Source organism: Engraulis encrasicolus, chromosome 15 (genome assembly GCF_034702125.1).
Source record: "Engraulis encrasicolus isolate BLACKSEA-1 chromosome 15, IST_EnEncr_1.0, whole genome shotgun sequence".
In the NCBI taxonomy this organism is placed as follows: Eukaryota; Metazoa; Chordata; class Actinopteri; order Clupeiformes; family Engraulidae; genus Engraulis; species Engraulis encrasicolus.
The window spans coordinates 37544065-37563803 of NC_085871.1; the positions used below are offsets into that span (position 1 = coordinate 37544065).

A 19739-nucleotide genomic window follows, 5' to 3' on the forward strand; every position below is an offset into this window, starting at 1 on the left:
GAGCAGCAACCGGGTAATCTGCATCATTACGCTTAATAGTGCTTTTGTGTTCACTTATTCTGGTGCGTAAAGGACGATTGGTTTTGCCCACGTACACCAAACCGCATGGGCAAGTGATGGCGTAAACAACATGTGTGGAGGAACAAGTTATTACATTATTGATTTTGTACTCTTTGTTGTCAAGAGGATTCGTAAAGGTGTGAGACTTTTGCATAAACTGGCACTGTGCGCAGTGGCCGCACCTGTAACACCCATTGGGGATTGGTGCAAGGAGCGTCTGGGATGACGTCTGGGGTGGAGATTTTAAATCTGCGTGTACCAGGAAGTCTCTCAAGTTTTTGCCTCTTTTAGGGACAAACACTGGAGGTTCGGAAAACTCACTGGTAAGCTGGGGGTCGGTCGCCAGAATATGCCAGTGTTTTCTAATGGAGTCTTTTATCTTTGGAAATTTTGGAGTATAAGTCGAAATAAATGTTAATGGTGTTTTGTTGTCGGGTGTTTTTTTGTGAGTGAGAAGATGTTCTCGTGAACTGTTGAGAGCTGTGTAATGTGCCTCTTCCACCCAACTATTTGGATAGCCGCGCGCGTAAAACTTTTCTTTAAGGCACTCTGCCTTGTCAACGAAATCCGCGGTGTCCTGACACACCCGACGCAGACGGAAGAATTGGCTTTTTGGTAATCCTCGTTTAAGAGGTACCGGGTGGTAACTGTCTGCTGCCAGGAAAGTATTCCTGTCCGTTTCCTTGGTGTAGAGACTGGTAGTAAGAGACGAGTCTGATTTGGATACCCACATGTCCAAAAAGTGCACTTTATGGGGATCTGATTCCGCTGTGAATTTTAGATGAGGGCTGATGTCATTTATCCACACAATGAACTCCTCAAGTTGTGAATTTGTGCCATTAAATATGACAAACGCGTCATCTATGTAGCGAAACCATGTGACTACGTGCGTAAAGAAGGGGTTAGCGCTTGCATTTAGAATGTACCTGTTCTCAAGGATGCCTACATATAGGTTCGCGTAGTTTGGGGCGAAAGTCGAACCCATGGCGGTGCCTTTTGTCTGTAAATAGAGCTCAGTTTCGAAACTAAAGTAGTTGTACTTCAAAACAAAGGCAGCGAGGTCAACAATAAAATGCGAGGGTGGTAATGCTTCAGCTGGGCGGTCTTGAAGGAAAAAGCGCAATGTATCCAGACCCCCATTGTGTGGAATGTTAGTGTAGAGGCTCTCCACGTCTAAAGTGACCAGAATGGAATTAGGTGGAATTTCAGGTAGCGTGCTGATCTTATTAATAAAATCAATTGAAACTGTCAAAATAAGTAACTTTACCCAGCACCCTTGAACTTCACGGACTCAAACTTTTGAAAAATGAGCACTGTACAGGATATCAACAAGATGACCAGCAATCGAGCAGCAACCTTTGAATTTTCGGAAGAAGATGCTGAAAATATCCTTGTTCCAAGCACATTCACAGATGCCGATTTGCTCACTGATGACCTCGCCTTCAAGCTTGAGCGCCTACGACAGAGAGACACACGCCTCATCGCCCATGCCTCAATGCTCAGCGAATATTGGAGAAATAAAAGAATACCAAGAGGCCTTCGCATCCAGAAAGCGCCGACGCTCGGTAATACAAAAGACGAGACGTATATGCAAAGGTGGAGCGACATCCTAAACAAGTGCTCACTGGACTTAATGCTTCTGGCAATAGAACAAGTGAAAAAAGATTCCAATCTACTACAAGATGAAATCAAGCGCGCAGAAGACGCTCTCAAAACAAAATGCGGACCTGACTTCACCCGGATTGATCAGTCACTGAAGATACGCATGGACCAATACAAAGTGAAAATTCAATCGATCAAACTTTCAAAATACAGACGAGATACCATGGACTACCAAAGAAACAAAATCTACAAATGGCAGCAGCCTGACGCACGGACAACACAAACGCAAGGCGACATCTCTTCAGGAACCGAGAGTGACTACCCTGACAGCGACATCAGCCTCAACCAGCAACCTTTTTTAGATCACAGTCAACCACAAACGGCAAGAAACGGTGCAGGAGGGGGAAGAGGTCGAGGTCGAGGCCGCGGCCGCGGCCGGGGACGGGGACGGGGACGCGCACAGACTCCCTGGCCAGCACGCAACTACCAAACCAGGAACAACAACCAGTGATCAACCTCTCCGAGAAGACCCTAACAAACGACCAAGTCGCTGTTCTGTCCAAAGGCTTATCCTTCGTACCGGTATGTAAGGACAATCCCTTTAACACACAGGTGGACTTATTTAAGTTTTTCCGGAAAATAAAATTGAGACACCTATTCATGCTTAAGCCTGTAGCTGACTCTCCGGACACTACCTGCACAAAATTCCGTGCGAAAAGTACCTTCTGCCCAGTGTCCAATAACGCATCAATCAACACTTTCTGCAGACTGGTGGAAAATGATGTTTCACAAATGACCCACAAAGACATTCCCTTTGTCAAAAATAACATGTCTGAAGCCGAAAAGAATGCCCTTTTTGAACTGTCTAATGACCCAACAATTGTAATTAAACCTGCAGACAAAGGGGGCGCTATTGTCGTGCAGGATGTAGACCGCTACAGAAATGAGGTTTTAAAACAGTTGTGTGACACCAATTTTTACAGAAAATTACGAAATGATCCAATAGAACAATATCAAACCGATGTTCTTCAATTTTTACAGAATGGTTTAAAAAACCGTTGGATCACAAAACCTGAGTTTGATTTTCTCTTCTGTGCACATCCAATCAGACCTGTGATGTACACATTACCCAAAATACACAAAAAATTACCATACCCCCCGGGTCGACCCATCATTAATGGTATTAACTCCCTCTTGGAACCACTGTCGAAATATGTGGACCATTTTCTCAAACCGTATGTGCACAACCTACCATCTTTCATAAGGGATTCAATTGATTTTATTAATAAGATCAGCACGCTACCTGAAATTCCACCTAATTCCATTCTGGTCACTTTAGACGTGGAGAGCCTCTACACTAACATTCCACACAATGGGGGTCTGGATACATTGCGCTTTTTCCTTCAAGACCGCCCAGCTGAAGCATTACCACCCTCGCATTTTATTGTTGACCTCGCTGCCTTTGTTTTGAAGTACAACTACTTTAGTTTTGAAACTGAGCTCTATTTACAGACAAAAGGCACCGCCATGGGTTCGACTTTCGCCCCAAACTACGCGAACCTATATGTAGGCATCCTTGAGAACAGGTACATTCTAAATGCAAGCGCTAACCCCTTCTTTACGCACGTAGTCACATGGTTTCGCTACATAGATGACGCGTTTGTCATATTTAATGGCACAAATTCACAACTTGAGGAGTTCATTGTGTGGATAAATGACATCAGCCCTCATCTAAAATTCACAGCGGAATCAGATCCCCATAAAGTGCACTTTTTGGACATGTGGGTATCCAAATCAGACTCGTCTCTTACTACCAGTCTCTACACCAAGGAAACGGACAGGAATACTTTCCTGGCAGCAGACAGTTACCACCCGGTACCTCTTAAACGAGGATTACCAAAAAGCCAATTCTTCCGTCTGCGTCGGGTGTGTCAGGACACCGCGGATTTCGTTGACAAGGCAGAGTGCCTTAAAGAAAAGTTTTACGCGCGCGGCTATCCAAATAGTTGGGTGGAAGAGGCACATTACACAGCTCTCAACAGTTCACGAGAACATCTTCTCACTCACAAAAAAACACCCGACAACAAAACACCATTAACATTTATTTCGACTTATACTCCAAAATTTCCAAAGATAAAAGACTCCATTAGAAAACACTGGCATATTCTGGCGACCGACCCCCAGCTTACCAGTGAGTTTTCCGAACCTCCAGTGTTTGTCCCTAAAAGAGGCAAAAACTTGAGAGACTTCCTGGTACACGCAGATTTAAAATCTCCACCCCAGACGTCATCCCAGACGCTCCTTGCACCAATCCCCAATGGGTGTTACAGGTGCGGCCACTGCGCACAGTGCCAGTTTATGCAAAAGTCTCACACCTTTACGAATCCTCTTGACAACAAAGAGTACAAAATCAATAATGTAATAACTTGTTCCTCCACACATGTTGTTTACGCCATCACTTGCCCATGCGGTTTGGTGTACGTGGGCAAAACCAATCGTCCTTTACGCACCAGAATAAGTGAACACAAAAGCACTATTAAGCGTAATGATGCAGATTACCCGGTTGCTGCTCACTTCAACGAACTTAAACACAATATCAACAGTCTTAAAGTGTTTGGAATTGAACAAGTAAAAAAACCAAAACGTGGTGGTAATATTGATTGTCTTTTATTACAACGAGAGGCATACTGGATCTTTACTTTGAAAAGTTTTAAATGTGGATTAAATGAAGAACTGTGTTTAAATGTGATGTTGTAATTTTACTCATGTGGACTGACTACAATGGTGAAGTTTTTAACTCATGTAATGTATGGACCCTGATGCTGTGTCTTATGTCCTGCCCCCCTTTTTATGTATATATGTAAATAGTATTCACATCCATGTTGTAATTATTGGGAGGGACCTCCTATTGGGTGTCCCATGATGCACTTGTTTATTTAAGAAGTCTTTTCACTTGTGGTATGGTTACTCTGATGAAGGCCTAGTGCCGAAACGTCAGCACAAAAAGAAAAAGAAAAAAGTGGTGAATTGTGAAGAAGCAGTGTCGCGCTCTTCCTTGAATTAAACGAAGACAGAATTAGGCATCAACATGATAAATGGATCGACCCTGTCTTACATCAACGTTTCAGGCTGGAGATATAATGGCACAAGGATATTTTTAGCACAATTTGGGCCAATTAGTACCAATTTATCTTTGTTGGAATGCCACAGCCTACCCGAGTATTGTTGCAGGCAGTTCAGGCAGTTGTGAACGCAAAAGGGGGTCCAATCCAGCACTAGAGAGGTGATCCTAATAAAGTGGCCGGTGAGTATATGATGATAAGGATTGTCGATGTGTATGTGTAATATGGATATGTCGTAGATATTACACTAATGTGGTGCTTGCATCGTGACCTTACCTGTTTGTTTCAGGTGAGCTGTTGAAGCCAAGGGGGTGGATGTTGTCGGTTGAGGAGCGCGTGGTCATGGGGCCACACTGCGATGTTTTGAACGGGTTGGCTGCACTCTTCGCCAGCTTCTACAACCTGAACCTCCCGTACCCTGAAGAGAGTTACATCATTCTAGAATTTATTCAGAGGTACAAGTTTAGGCATTTCAAAAAATACAAAAAAACCCTTCGAAATTCACTCAATTAGTATTTAACAGACATAAGGAGCTTTACACACTCTCTCTCTCTCTCTCTCTCTCTCTCTCTCTCTCTCTCTCTCTCTCTCTCTCTCTCTCTCTCTCTCTCTCTCTCTCTCTCACACACACACACAGACACATGGTTGTGGGTTGGTGCATTTACTGTATGTGTTTTATTTATAGCGAAAAATACATGAGCATGTATGTTACTGTATGTTATATTATCTCAAGATCAAAGATTCATGTATTGTTCCTGAAGGAAATTTGCCTTTTACACATTTTAACATTACACACAATATGAAAATTGAGTCATGAGCGAAATTTTAGGTGTGGATAGTGGGGGACCAGACTTATACGAAATTCTGAATTGGAATTCACAGTAATGAATTGAAATTCACAGTAATGCCATAATATGAACACTAGGTGGGGGTGTTCTATGTACTCTCAATTGGTGGTGTAGATTAATTTAAAAGAAATTCAAGGTAATGACAAAATGGCAACACAAGATGGTGCTATATATTTATCAGTATGTGTCTATTCCCGGCACCTGTTGGGCAGAGCCGTATACAGAGAGTCTGGCCAACTATGGGTTCGAACGTTCAAGCTATCCCGCTATTTTGATTGGATCTGGGCACATGTTGTATGGACGCCATTTTCGTTCCCCACGCTCCCATTAATGAGCATTATCAGATATAAAAAATAACACTTCACTATAATATTATTACATTATTATTATATGGTGTGACGTCATCGGTCGAATGCTCCATTCATTTCAACGGGGCTCCCCAACGTTCGCACGTCTGTTATTTTTCGATAACGGACGGGTTGGTCTATAACAGACCGCTGTCAATGGCAACAAGACTTTTCACTGCTAAAGCGACTTTTCAACAAGACTCTAATCAGCTGCTGTGATAGACAACACCTGTTGTCCTGGCTACCTAGCTGTTGCCTAGCGGTGTTCCACAACGGCACTGTTTTGTTTTGCGCAGCAACAATCTTAACATTAAATAGGCCTAAAGAAATGTCCCCGCCATGTGTGAATCATTTAAGTATATCCATATAATAAGCGGGTTAACTTTCGGCGAGTCGGTCGCTTTGTGGAATAGCAGCACTTCAGAGAGAACAAGACCCCTCCGCTCCGCGTCAGGGTCTAAAGATTCTCTCTGTCGTGCTGCTATTCCACGGTAGCGACCTTCTCGCCGAACGTTAACCCTTACTTATTATATGGTTGTGACGTCATCGGTCGAATGCTCCATTCATTTCAACGGGGCTCCCCAACGTTCGCACGTCTGTTATTTTTCGATAACGGACGGGTTGGTCTATAACAGACCGCTGTCAATGGCAACAAGACTTTTCACTGCTAAAGCGACTTTTCAACAAGACTCTAATCAGCTGCTGTGATAGACAGCACCCGTTGTCCTGGCTACCGCTGTCAATGGCAACAAGACGTTCACTGCTAAAGCCACTGGCTTGTATACAAGTCAGTAGCTAAAGCGAATGTTTCATATCACTCCGCAGGGGGTCCGGTCTTTTGTCACTCTAATCAGCTGCTGTGATAGACACTGTTGTCCTGGCTAGCCTACCTAGCTGTTGCCTAGCGGTGTTCCACAACGGCACTGTTTTGTTTTGCGCAGCAACAATCTTAACATTAAATAGGTCTAAAGAAATGTCCCCGCATGTGTGAATCATTTAAGTATATCCATATAATAAGCGGGTTAACTTTCGGCGAGTCGGTCGCTTTGTGGAATAGCAGCACTTCAGAGAGAACAAGACCCCTCCGCTCCGCGTCGGGGTCTAAAGATTCTCTCTGTCGTGCTGCTATTCCACGGTAGCGACCTTCTCGCCGAACGTTAACCCTTACTTATTATGACAATCTGTTGTGCATATGGATGTAGTGCAGGGCCGGGTCAGAAGAAAAAAACAGCATCGTTTAACTCGTGACAGAAACATCGGATTTGGGACATACAAGAAACTCCCCCTTATGGAATATAGGCTAAAGGTCCGAATTAATAACCGGAAAGCAGCAGGTTTCTCCGTGTTGTGTGAGGTAAACGTATTTTTCCCCCTTCGACTTTTGTTAACAATTACTTTTGAAATAAATAGTCATGATGATGGCATGCTCTCAAAAACTCCTGTCCGCACTTTGAAAACGAATTAAGTTAGGTTTCTGTCATAACTTGAAATTAGCTTGTAAAATCTTAATTGCCACCTGTAAGTATGCTATACTGTGAAAACATAACTTTGCCCACCAAGTCATTATTTCTGTCGTGCTAATAAGGTCCTTTCCCCCTGCGATTTAAACTCACGTCCAGTCTCATATACTATGAATATTCAGACTCAACCTACGAGCATCCAGACTCATCCTACAGTTCTACTGTCTGCAATCGCGATTATGCACTGCTGAGCAGATCGTTATTTTTAAACTACTAAATCTCGACACAACGTGAAACTTTGGCGCAAGTATCACCAGGGTCCCTGTACATGAACTTGACCATCGTTGTGAATATTATTTCTGTACATTACTTAAATATTGACTTTGACGTTGGCTCTACCTAGGCAACAACAACACGGAAGTAACGCTTGAATACACTGCTGAGCACATCAAAACTATGCTGACAAAACCCTCTTTTAAGCAAACCCCTTCTATGCGAACGAACTTGTTAACGTTTGTTTTCATATGTTGGGATCTTGATAATACTACAACCCAAGTTTGATGGTCTATGAAGCCTTATTTGTATTTTAAATCCAGCGATTTTGACGGTATGCTGCCCATAGGGTTACACTGTAGAATCCTCGCCGTGGGGAGCGAAAATGGCTACCATGATTCGAGTTGGCCAGAGTCTCTCTATATACGGCTCTGCTGTTGGGCTGCTTCCACCACCACCTAGTGTTCGTATTATGGCATTACTTTGAATGTCAATTCAGAATTTTGTACAAGCCTGGTGGGGACATGTCCATACCACTTTTCAGGTAATGTCCCCACCACTTTCCAAGCCAAACTTAAACATATGAGTCACCAGCATCTACTGTCTCTGAAAAATGTTACTGTTCTGTGTGAAACTCATTGTCCTTATGAGACAATAAAGAGTTGTCTTATTTGTTGATTTTTTTTCTTCCAGATGTTTCCTGGGTATTAATCCAGAAACCGGCTCCAAGACAAAGAAGAAACGTGGAGGTCTCAACCAACAAGTTTGCACTCTTATGCGCAAGCTGTTAGATTTTGAGTGGCAGGCAGGGTAGTTTTTTGTTTTTTAGCTTAACTGTGGTAAAACATTAAGTTAGAGGTTAAAACATTAAACTAGAGATGACACAGCATTTTGTGACAGCACTGGAAAACCCCAAGTGCAGCCTCAATCTTCTGTAGGTAGACCTATGCTCTTCAGTCAGCACAAATCAATGGAGAACACAGGGCTGCACTATTATGGAAAAAAATCATAATCACGATATTTGGGTCAAAACGGAATCACAATTATTAATCACTATTAATATATTTTGCAGAGTTTTATTTAAAATTATAAAAAAAGGAAATGTAACAAAGAATGAATTATATTCGGGACAAACAAAATAAAACTCAATTGTAATAATTATGTAAAAGGCAATAGCATTAAACTTAGGTGGACAGATTTTTGGCCAGAAACACCAGCCTGTCAGTATATTCTGGCTTCAAGGATGGTAGAAGGTAGGTCACTATTGCCACGATTGAAATCACGATTTCGATATCACGATTAAATCATGATTTTCGATTATTTTCCATTATTTGTGCAGACCTAGGAGAACATTCCCACCTCTGTCAAAAAATGGCCTAAAGCTGTGTGAGTGTATTATCAAGAATCAGATTTGAGATGTCTGAGAGGCTAAATTTCCACTTAAAACGCGACTTGATAAAATACATTTTAAAACCGGTTAGATACGTAGATGTTTAGCAGCACATTTCAACTATTGCCCTTTTATAGTCTGTCGATGGAAATTTTCACATTACGCCTTTTTTGATAAAAGGTGAAAGCCCCCTTCTCCATGCATTTACATTGCTCAAGTCTACCGCACCCACAAATAATGGCTTGCCAGGATTGCCGTGAAAAAAGGGGCGACGTCACCTCTTGTCTAATGTTCAACCTCTATGTACATTTGAAAGCTATAATTTTTCGTTAATCTTGAAAGCTGTTAACTACATTTTGAGTTGCAGGCAACGCAGAAGGTCTTTTTCATGTATTTGTTCTCATTATAAATCGTTAGAAAAATTGAAGCCCTTTCTAAAGAGTATCACCTTTGTTATGACCCCTCTTGCTGCGGTTACACATTTTTACATGTTAGCTGTTGGACATTTTATACTATTTTTTATTATTTTATTTTTAAAGTTTTTTTGATTATGTTTTCTTGTTTGGAGTATGTTTAACTGTCTTTGGATGTAACAGCTGAAAATAATTATGATGAGTTGCATTAAATGATATAAACAAATGATTTGTTCTCTTTTCTTTTTTCAAGCATGTAGCAAGGAGAGGCTACAGTAAAATTACAATTAAAAATGGATTATACCATGTTAAACTGTTAATTACCTCCGCCAGGAGGTTATGTGATCGCCCGAATTTGTGTGTGTTCGTCACGCTGCTATTACCTGTGTGTTCGTCACGCTGCTATTACATGGCCTGTGTGTTCGTCACGCTGCTATTACATGGCCTGACACAGGGCGCGCAGGGCGCGCAAGGACCACTGAGGACGGCTCTGTGAGGAGGAGCCCTGAGCTGGCCTACCTTCACGCAGCCACACCGGGGCAGAGCATTGAAGTGAAATTCTTACCGCAGTCAAAATCGCTATCAAAAAGCAGCCTTAGCTACAGCCTCGCAGATCGTTTAAGTTCACAATGCTGTCACAAAACATTCATATGAAGCTCACAGAAAGGCGCGCGCGAATTGCGTTAGTCCGCGGTGATTTGCTGCTTCCCCAATCCCCGCGCACTGAAGCCATCAGCACTACAAAACATTCCATAGACTAGTTCCTAGACTTCATAACGAATGAACGCTGGAGATGCGGCGAACAGTGATTTTCAATACGAAATAGCGAGCAGGCCCGGGTGCCGATCATCTGCCCGCAGCGCCAAGACCAACTCGCCCTCATGAACGGATTCCCAGGTAGGAGGAACTTCTCCAACAAGTGTAGTGTCGGGGTAGGCATGATTACGCTAGCTGCGACCAGTCGAGTCGGCATGTCTCTCGCTAAGCAATTGCGTTTGTAGCACAACGTTGGTGTCACGGTATTGAAACAGCTAGAAATGATACAAGTGGATTTACCTCTCAAAAGTTTGTTTAGCCTTGCGAAATAGCCCAAAACAATAACTGACACTCCACAACCATCCATGCACTGCCACTGGATAAGGGGATTCTTGGACATTTCTGATTCAATAATTAGGCCTAAGTGAACGGCTCAAAGTAGCCACAGTGTATGTTGTCTTGTTGGGTTGGGGACCACTGCACTGCTGTAGAATAGCCTACTATATGTGTTGGCCAATGAAAATTGTGCTTTTAATTTTTTATTTTGTTTTAGATGGTAGCCTAATGAAAGGCATGCTGCCAATCATCAACAATGTGACTAATATGTAGCAATGAGCATTGGCAAATCACAGAAGGCATAGGCTATAGCATGAACAATCACTTTGCCAATATAAAATAATCAAAGGTGAACTAAACAGTCCACAGCTAGAGGACATGGAAATGATAAAAGAGACAGAGAGAACTGTAATTTGGTTACAACTTGACGGTTCAATTACCTGAACACAAATGCTATGTAGCCTATAGGCCTAAATACATGAAACCACATCATGACTCTATACCTATGTCCAAAACGAACTGAACTTCCTTGGCGGAGGTCTGCGTTCTCTGAATGCATTTCTAGTTAAATCTAAAATCACAGCAAATTGTTGGTTAATAATTGCATTACATTTGTATCAACTGCTGGCATTCTGTGATTAAAAACATTCTCACAGCGAGCTTAGTTAAGCAGCACTTATTCATGACGGTGCAGATTTTGAGACAGGCATGCCAAAGGAACTGCGCAAACTACATTGTGCCCCCTTAACAGTAATTCCTTGTGAATATTTTCACAGAAGTTTCATACATTTTCTATCCAAAAACAAGTCGCCACAAAAAAGGTCACACACTCCAATATGTCATCAGATCACCTTTAGATCTTATTTACGACACACATTTGCTGTAATTGTCTGCAATGTCGCAAGTTTTATTTCCGTCCGGTATGGCGTTCAATTTTCACCAAGATCTTGTCTTGATGACTGTAGATAATCTGACCACTTCACAAAATATTCTCTTGCACATCCCAAAGATTGTCAATGGAGTTTAAGTCTAAACCTTTGGTTTGCAACCTTTTTTTGAACAAGCACCCCCTTTGACCTCATCATAAGCCTCTTAGCGCCTCCCCCTTGATCTCACCATAAGGCTGTCAACGTCAAAAAATTAAATGGACAAATGTCCCAGAATTGCAACTAATTAACACCCCCCCCCCCCCCCCCAGTCAAGACTGTGAGCATGGAACATTCGAAATCAGTACAAAGCTAAGATCCAAAAAGAAATGTAAAAAATGTTTGCCGTTTTGATTTTGACTTCACTATATTCCTTCAGCAATGAATATCTTACCAACAGGTAACCTCTTGATATTACAGTACGTTATGTGATCTGCATACTAGTGCAGAGTATTATGACTCGTCATCATTAGATTACTAGAAGAGTTCTGTTGAAGTAAATTATTTGTATGCTTCTTAAGGTGCACTGTGCAGGAAATGGTCAAAAGGGTACTGCAACTATGCTGCTCATTAAAACTGGGTTGCCTGTTGCCAAATTTGATCTCTTCATGAAAGTTTCCTAAGTAATAAACTAATATTTTCTAGTATGGCCCAAGTACAGTCATTTTTGCAGCTAAAAATGTCTATTTCTGGACATTCAAAATGGCGGACCAAAGGGAAGATCCCCCTTTTCATGTAGGAAAAGTGCAATTTTCCCAGTCATAATGAATGCTTAGAATTTGATGGTGGTGGTAAGTATTCATGAAAAGGGTAACATTAGTGAATGGGTAGCATTAATTCTCAAAATAAACAACTAAAAATATTACAGTGCACCTGTAAATCACTAACTTGATATAACTTTAACACGTTTATTTTGCTCGAATTGTAATGCTTACGAAGGTTTTGGCAGCTGAATTGATACCATTGCATCAACATACAGCTGGTCTATAAAGGCAAAGCACATGCTATCACAAATATATATTTTTATTATCACTGGGAGAATATCAAGGCATCTTGTATAGTTTGTGTGCTAAATGTAGAACTTAGAACTAGGTTTTTTTTATACTTCAGACATGTAGATTAGATTGGTGTTGTAGAGTAGCCTCGTGGCCAGGAGAAATTGAGCAATGCAGCAAAAATTAAGGGGTGAAAAAATGATGGGTTTTTATTTAACCAAAGTCCCAAAAAGGTGCAGAAACTATTTACAAAAAATGTAAGAGAAAAACAAAACAATAATACAAAAAGTAAGCTAACAAAAAGAAAATGGTGGCGTCAAACACATGACTTACCAGAGCCACCAAAATAAACCCAACACCTCATATCAGGTGGGGCCAACAGCACACATGTGCTTCAAACAAAGAATGAGCCTCCTGAGTTCCCTACACTGGGATTTACATAGACAAGATACTCAGCCATTGGCCAATCATATGGCACTTCTACATAACTAGGCTAACACAGCCAATTAATGACAATCAGGCTCACACAGCCAACAGAGGGCACCTCGTTACTCAGCCCATTAAGGGCACATGCGCATTCGACCTTAACACAAAGGAAAGTAAATCAGGCCTATACTTAAACATACAAATAAATCAAGAAAACAAAAGTTACAGTACAGCACCTATGTGCACCTAGGATACTGACGTTCAAACACATGAAAAAGCAAATAAAGAAATCAGAAAATGAATGAAATTAGTGCGGTGGAGTTCACACCGTCACAATTAGATTAGATTAGATTAGATTAAACTTTATTTATCCCCAAGAGGATTTTTTTCCAGTTTGCTCTGTAGATTAAAAAGAGAAGTAAAAATAAAATAAAAATACAAAAGTAGATAAAAAATAAATAAAGTGATCATGCAGAAAAGTTCAGGAGTTTCTCTTTATCCTCAATGGACAGATTATAGAGTTGCATGGCTCTAGGGACAAATGATTTCCCCAGTCTGTCAGTCCTGAATTTCAGCGTTCTCAGCCTCCAGCTGAACACTCTTTTGTTGGATGATTGTGTTGTAGAGTGGGTGCGCCTTATACTCATGAGCGGCGTGACGTTTTCCATGTGCGTTACGCCCATTTGTGGGGGAAAACAGCCAATGCAAGTAAATTGGTGGTGTTGGGGTTTAATAAACGAAAGATAAGGATCTGTAGACTAGCGTTGTTCACGCGCAACCTGCCGAAAACGTGTTGTGTTGCCGGCTGTTCAAATAATATAGCCAAACAGCCGTCGCTGAAGCATGGACTGTGTTCATTTAGGTTAGCCGATGTAAGTTAATTAGACATTCGGTTTGATTTCCCCCATAAAGGGGCGTAGCGCACATTTACAAGCAAAGTACCCGGACGGCCGTTCTTGCCTATAGTCCAAGATGGTGAGCAGTTTACTCAAAGATCTTCTATCTGACACTGAAGTGAAGTTCTCCAGCTCTTCTCCCACAACAGAGCCAGCTTTCCTCACCAGTCTGTCAAGCTGCGCAACATCCCTCTTCCTTATGCTTCCACCCCAGCAGACCACTGCATAAAAAGTACACTGGCAACCACAGACTGATAGAACATAGGGAGGAGTGTGTTGCACACATTGAAAGATTGTAGCATCCTCAGGAAGTATAGCCGACGGTGTCCTTTTTTGTATGTACTCTCTTATGAAGACGGAAACTTTGCTGTCGAAACATGACAGGTAAAAGACAAAACCTTAGCATGTCTGAGAACTTAGAAAAAAAAAACTAAGTTCTACTATAACAGACACAATGAACATGATGCATTTATTTTGTAAGTTTTCTAAATTATTGCTCTCTTCCTTTGTGTCCTCTGTTAATGATTTTCAGGAGGAAGATGAAATGTTAGACATTGCTCCTCCTGTCTCCAGCTCTGAGATGAGCCAGTTTCCTCCAGATCCAGTCAAGCCTTTGAGATTGTCAGTGCAATTGGTCGAGTTCTGTGAAACACAAGATCAGCGAGGACCAGCAATTGAGGACAATAAAGATGATCAACCCAATTTTGGTAAGAGATAACACAGACTTGTCCAGACACACACACACACACACACACACACACACACACACACACACACACACACACACACACACACACACACACACACACACACTTCCCCAGTATTACGGGGATGTTGTAATAATCAGGCATTTTTCAAACCATTTTACATACAAAAGACACAGGCCAAGAACATTGACCTGAATTGATGGCTGACTGCTGTACAGTACAGCCTTTAACAACAGGTAGAGACTTGCCTGTTTTCACGTCTTCCAAAGCTCTGCAAGCTTATAATGCATGCATCACACTAGGATGGGAGGGCCCAGGCTTGGCAGAGTGATAATACTAATATCTTATTATATGGTTGTGACGTCATCGGTCGAATGCTCCATTCATTTCAACGGGGCTCCCCAACGTTCGCACGTCTGTTATTTTTCGATAACGGACGGGTTGGTCTATAACAGACCGCTGTCAATGGCAACAAGACTTTTCACTGCTAAAGCGACTTTTCAACGAGACTCTAATCAGCTGCTGTGATAGACAACACCTGTTGTCCTGGCTACCTAGCTGTTGCCTAGCGGTGTTCCACAACGGCACTTTTTTGTTTTGCGCAGCAACAATCTTAACATTAAATAGGCCTAAAGAAATGTCCCCGCCATGTGTGAATCATTTAAGTATATCCATATAATAAGCGGGTTAACTTTCGGCGAGTCGGTCGCTTTGTGGAATAGCAGCACTTCAGAGAGAACAAGACCCCTCCGCTCCGCGTCGGGGTCTAAAGATTCTCTCTGTCGTGCTGCTATTCCACGGTAGCGACCTTCTCGCCGAACGTTAACCCTTACATAACATACATTTTATTTGTCTTCTTTTTTTCTGTGACTGTCAACGGGCAAATACACCGGCCGCGACGAGATTCAGGTGACAGAGAATCGCTTCTGTGCAGCAAGAGCAATACGAGCGATTGAAGCGACTAGAGTATGTCAGTTAAAAGCAGAATGCAAGTATTCCAACATTCCCATTGGCTGTGGCGGCTGTCGCCGAACCGCATCATAGCCAATTTGCATAATATTCTCAGGAGTTCAACCTAAAAACTGTCGCTCTCGTCGCGCAAATGGCCTCTAGTCGCCCGAATCGCTTTTGTCGCGCGACTCAATACAAAGTCAATGACTTCCGTCGCTCGCCTAGCTCATGTCGCGGCCAGTGTATTTGTACGGTTAGAGCACTTTGAGTTGTGTATGGATATGTGTTTAGCAAAATGAATTAATTATTGTTATGATCATTGTTACCTCAGCCAAGGAGGTTATGTTTTCGGTTGCGTTGGTTTGTTTCAGCCAAGGAGGTTATGTTTTCGGTTGCGTTGGTTTGTCTGTTTGTCCGTCTGTCTGTCAGCAGGATAGCTAAAAAAAAAGTTATGAACGGATTTGGATTAAACTTTGTGGAGTTGTTGGAAATGACAAAAGGAACAAGTGATTACATTTTGGTGGTGTTCCGGATCACCATCCGGATCCAGGTTTTTAAAAAAAAGATTCTTTGCTTTGTGGGATGGGGCGAATTATGACATTCCAGTTTTTAACTTCACGAAAACAAGGCAGAAAGACTTGAAAAAAATTAAGGCATAATATAGTCAAATAGACCATCAAATGGCTTCCTTAGTGGAGGTCAATAAGCAGTCAAAACATTTTGGGTGTTGGCCCGCTAGTAAAGTTGAGCAACTTTATTGATCCTCAAGGGGAAATTACACTAAATCTGCTATACTAGACTGTGTTGTCAGCCTTTGAGGGACAAACTCACTTTTTTAACTTTATTGTCTTCATCAAACGTGCAGGCAATTGGACAAATTCACTCCTAGTTAGGTTAAAACTCCTGATATGTTGAGGCACTATTATTCAGCGATACAAGTCATCAGGCTTTTCATTACAGTACTATTTGATGTTTTTTTTCTGTCTCTTTTTTTGTGGGGGTGACAGGAAGAGGATTGCAAGCGTCATTTTCTGCCATCCCCAAATTCTCCGCCGTCCCAGAGACAGAGGTGGATAATGGGAGGCCATATAAATCTCCTGTCTGTGGAGAGGATTTCTCCAGAAAGTCACCAATGGACAAGCACCAGCAGGACCTCCACACAGGAGAGACGCCTCATCTCGAACAAGACCAGCACACACACTCAGGAAAAACACACCACCACCACCACAAATATCATGGCAAATGTGCTACGAGGGACAATGCTCTCTCCTCACACCAGCAGAAGAGGCACCAATGTGGACTGTGTGGGAAGAGTTTCAGGAAAGCAGGAGACCTCACGCGGCACCAGCTCATACACACAGGAGAGAGACCATACCAGTGTACAGAATGCGGAAAATGTTTTAGAGACTCTGGAAACCTCAAAAAGCACCAGCTCATTCACACAGGGGAGAAACGCCACCAATGTGGACAGTGTGGTAAGAGTTTCAGGGAAGCAGGAAAACTCACACGGCATCAGGTCATCCACACAGGAGGAGATAAGCCGTTTCACTGTGGAGAGTGTGGGAAGAGTTTCAGACATTTAGCAGATCTCAAAAAGCATCAGCTCATCCACACAGGGGAGAAACCACACACATGTCTACAGTGCGGGAAGTGTTTTACAGAATCGGGAAACCTAAAAAAGCACCAGCGCACTCACACAGGGGAGAGACCCTACACCTGTGATCAGTGTGGCCACAGTTTCACACATGCGAGTACCCTCACGCATCACAAGCGTATCCACACAGGAGAGAAGGGCCGCCAATGTCCAGAATGAGGCTGATCTTTTTCTCAGTTGGGGCAAGTAAGAACACGATTACGCAGTCATAGGGCAGTCATGGATATAGGGCAGTCATGGGAAGCGGTTAGGGCATCAGACTTGTAGCCCAAAGGTTGCCGGTTCGACTCCCGACCCGCCAGGTTGGTGGGCGGAGTAATTAACCAGTGCACTCCCCCATCCTCCTCCATGACTGAGGTACCCTGAGCATGGTACCATCCACACACACATGGGAAAAACTGGACCAACTCACCAGGCAACAATGTAAAAGCACCAGAAAGGGGGTGCTGTGGCGCAGCACGCTAAGCCCCCCACATTTGGGCTTGCATGTCCAAGGGTTGCACCCAGGGTTCGAATACGGCCCGGGTCATTCGCCATCTCTAACCCGCCTCTCTCTCCATTTTCTTCCTGTCGCTCTTCGCTGTCCTATAAAGGCGAAAAAATGCTTTAAAACAAAAAAAGGAAAAGCACCAGAAAGCTCACACGGAAGACAAGCCCGACCTTGAACAAGATCAATACATACACACAGAAAAAAGCCCTCCCACTGAAAACATCTTGGCAAACATCTCTTATGGCCAGAATATCTCAAACGACACAAGTTCATACATACAGAAGACAGAACTTACCAGTGGATGCAGCAAAAGTTTTTCCCAGTTAAAAAATCTCATGACTTCACTGCATAACTGGTCCACCTGTCAATTACCTTACTCTGTGCTGCATTCAGAGTTGGATAAACTTTATGGCAGGGTTTTTACCTCCTGGGTGAGCACAGCGAATTCAGAATCAATTTTATAATGGGCCTGTTCTCAACCATACAGCCAAGACAAGATGTTATACTGTAGGTCTTGAAGAGGCTGATGCAATGCTCTCAAACTCTCAAACATCAAACTCTCCTCTAAAGGGGAAAAGAAATGCAACTTCAATGTTTGGAGCACCAGATAAAATATAGTGCCTCAACATCTTGCGGACTTAAGATTTGGTTCTAGCTGAATGAATGCTAATCAGGGCAAATTGATGTCATGGAGTTGGTCCCATGCTGAAGCAAAAATACTGAATCAGAGCAAGATATCGCAAAACACGCCCACTCAATGCAAAAGCGTGTGCTCAAGTTGGGTCTCCTAAGTGGGCGTTGTCCACTACTTCTTCTTCTCTTTTTGAGGTGTTTGCGCAAGACGTGCGCTACCGCCATCTACAGCGCTATGGGGACTTCATTGATTCTCAACCTCAGGACTCTGGTCTCCTAAAGGGGCGTTCACCCGACATAAAGTGGATACCGGAAAAGAAACAAAATGACGCTTCTTGTTAGATCCACCTTCTTTGGGTAAAGGCTACTGTCCCACAGAGCAACAAAAAAATATTTTCCCAGTATGACTTGAGACTTGTGATGTGGAATGCATACCAGAAGACACATTATGGACAACATTGTGGATATGCACAATGATATATGTAGATATGAGTAGATCTGAATATGGAAGGACAAGCCCTATAGTTTTTATTGCTGAATAATAGTGCTTCATTATAGTTTTGACCTAACTAAAAAGGAGCTTACCCAAGTTTGTCTTTCAATGATTTGTTGGTGTTGTAAGCATATGGTGTAAAAATGTACAAATCTGTATGATCTTTTTTTTCTCTCTTTTTTGTGGGAGTGACAGGAAGAGGACTGCTACTGCCATTGCCTGCCATCCCCAAATTCACAGCCATCCCAGAGACAGGGGTGGATAACAGGAGGCCAAATCAGGGCTCTTTTTGTGCACTGGGTTTATCTGCAATGGCAGCTGTGGAGAAACACAAGGATGTTCACATTGAAGATAAGCCCGACCTTGAACAAGACCAAAAGATACACGCAGGAAAAAGCCCTCCCACTGAAAACATTTTGGCAAACGTCTCTTATGGCCAGAATATCTCAGACGACACAAGCACATACACACAGAAGACAGAACTTAGCAGTGGGTGCAGCAAAAGTTTCTCCCAGTTAAAAAATGTCAGAGGACACCTGCGCACTCACACAAGTGACAAACCCTATCTCTGTGGGCAGTGTGGGAAGTGCTTCTCGCGTTATCGAAATCTCACCACACACATTCTGACCCACACGGGAGAGAAACCCTACAGTTGTTCAGTGTGCAGCAAATTGTTTTCACAGTTAGCAAATCTCAGAACTCACCTGCGCATTCACACCAGAGACAAGTCTTACCATTGTGCAGTGTGTGGCAAGACGTTTTCCAATTCGGGGAATCTCAAAAAACACCAGTACACTCACACGGGGGAGAAACCATATCACTGTGCAGACTGTGGCAAATTTTTCTCGCATCCTAAAACTCTCGCCTGTCACAAGCGCACACACACCGGAGAAAAACCATACCAGTGTGAACTGTGTGGGAGACGTTTTGCCCAGTCAGGAACTGCCACACGACACCAGCA

At 42.7% G+C, this 19739-nt stretch overlaps 2 protein-coding genes across 3 annotated transcripts in view; both read left to right on the top strand.

The window, feature by feature from the left end:
• Positions 1–9741, top strand: part of si:dkey-15h8.17 (uncharacterized protein LOC100034454 homolog) — a 32206-nt gene extending 22465 nt beyond the window's left edge. For both annotated transcript variants that reach the window (XM_063217476.1, XM_063217474.1), the window contains 2 exons: positions 5074–5239; positions 8406–9741. In XM_063217476.1, coding sequence (XP_063073546.1) covers positions 5074–5239; positions 8406–8526 — 287 coding nt within the window. In that variant the 3' untranslated portion in view covers positions 8527–9741. The remainder of the gene's footprint in view (positions 1–5073; positions 5240–8405) is intronic.
• Positions 9742–16512: 6771 nt separating this feature from the next.
• On the top strand, positions 16513–19062 carry LOC134464047 (zinc finger protein 135-like). Its single transcript, XM_063217491.1, has one exon. The coding sequence runs from the start codon at positions 16641–16643 to the stop codon at positions 17319–17321; it is 681 nt and encodes a 226-aa protein (XP_063073561.1). The 5' UTR covers positions 16513–16640; the 3' UTR covers positions 17322–19062.
• Positions 19063–19739: the final 677 nt, after the last annotated feature.

Coding starts and splice junctions, on each gene's coding strand:
- LOC134464047 (XM_063217491.1), top strand. CDS start 16,641: ATGGACAAGCACCAGCAGGACCTCCACACAGGAGAGACGCCTCATCTC.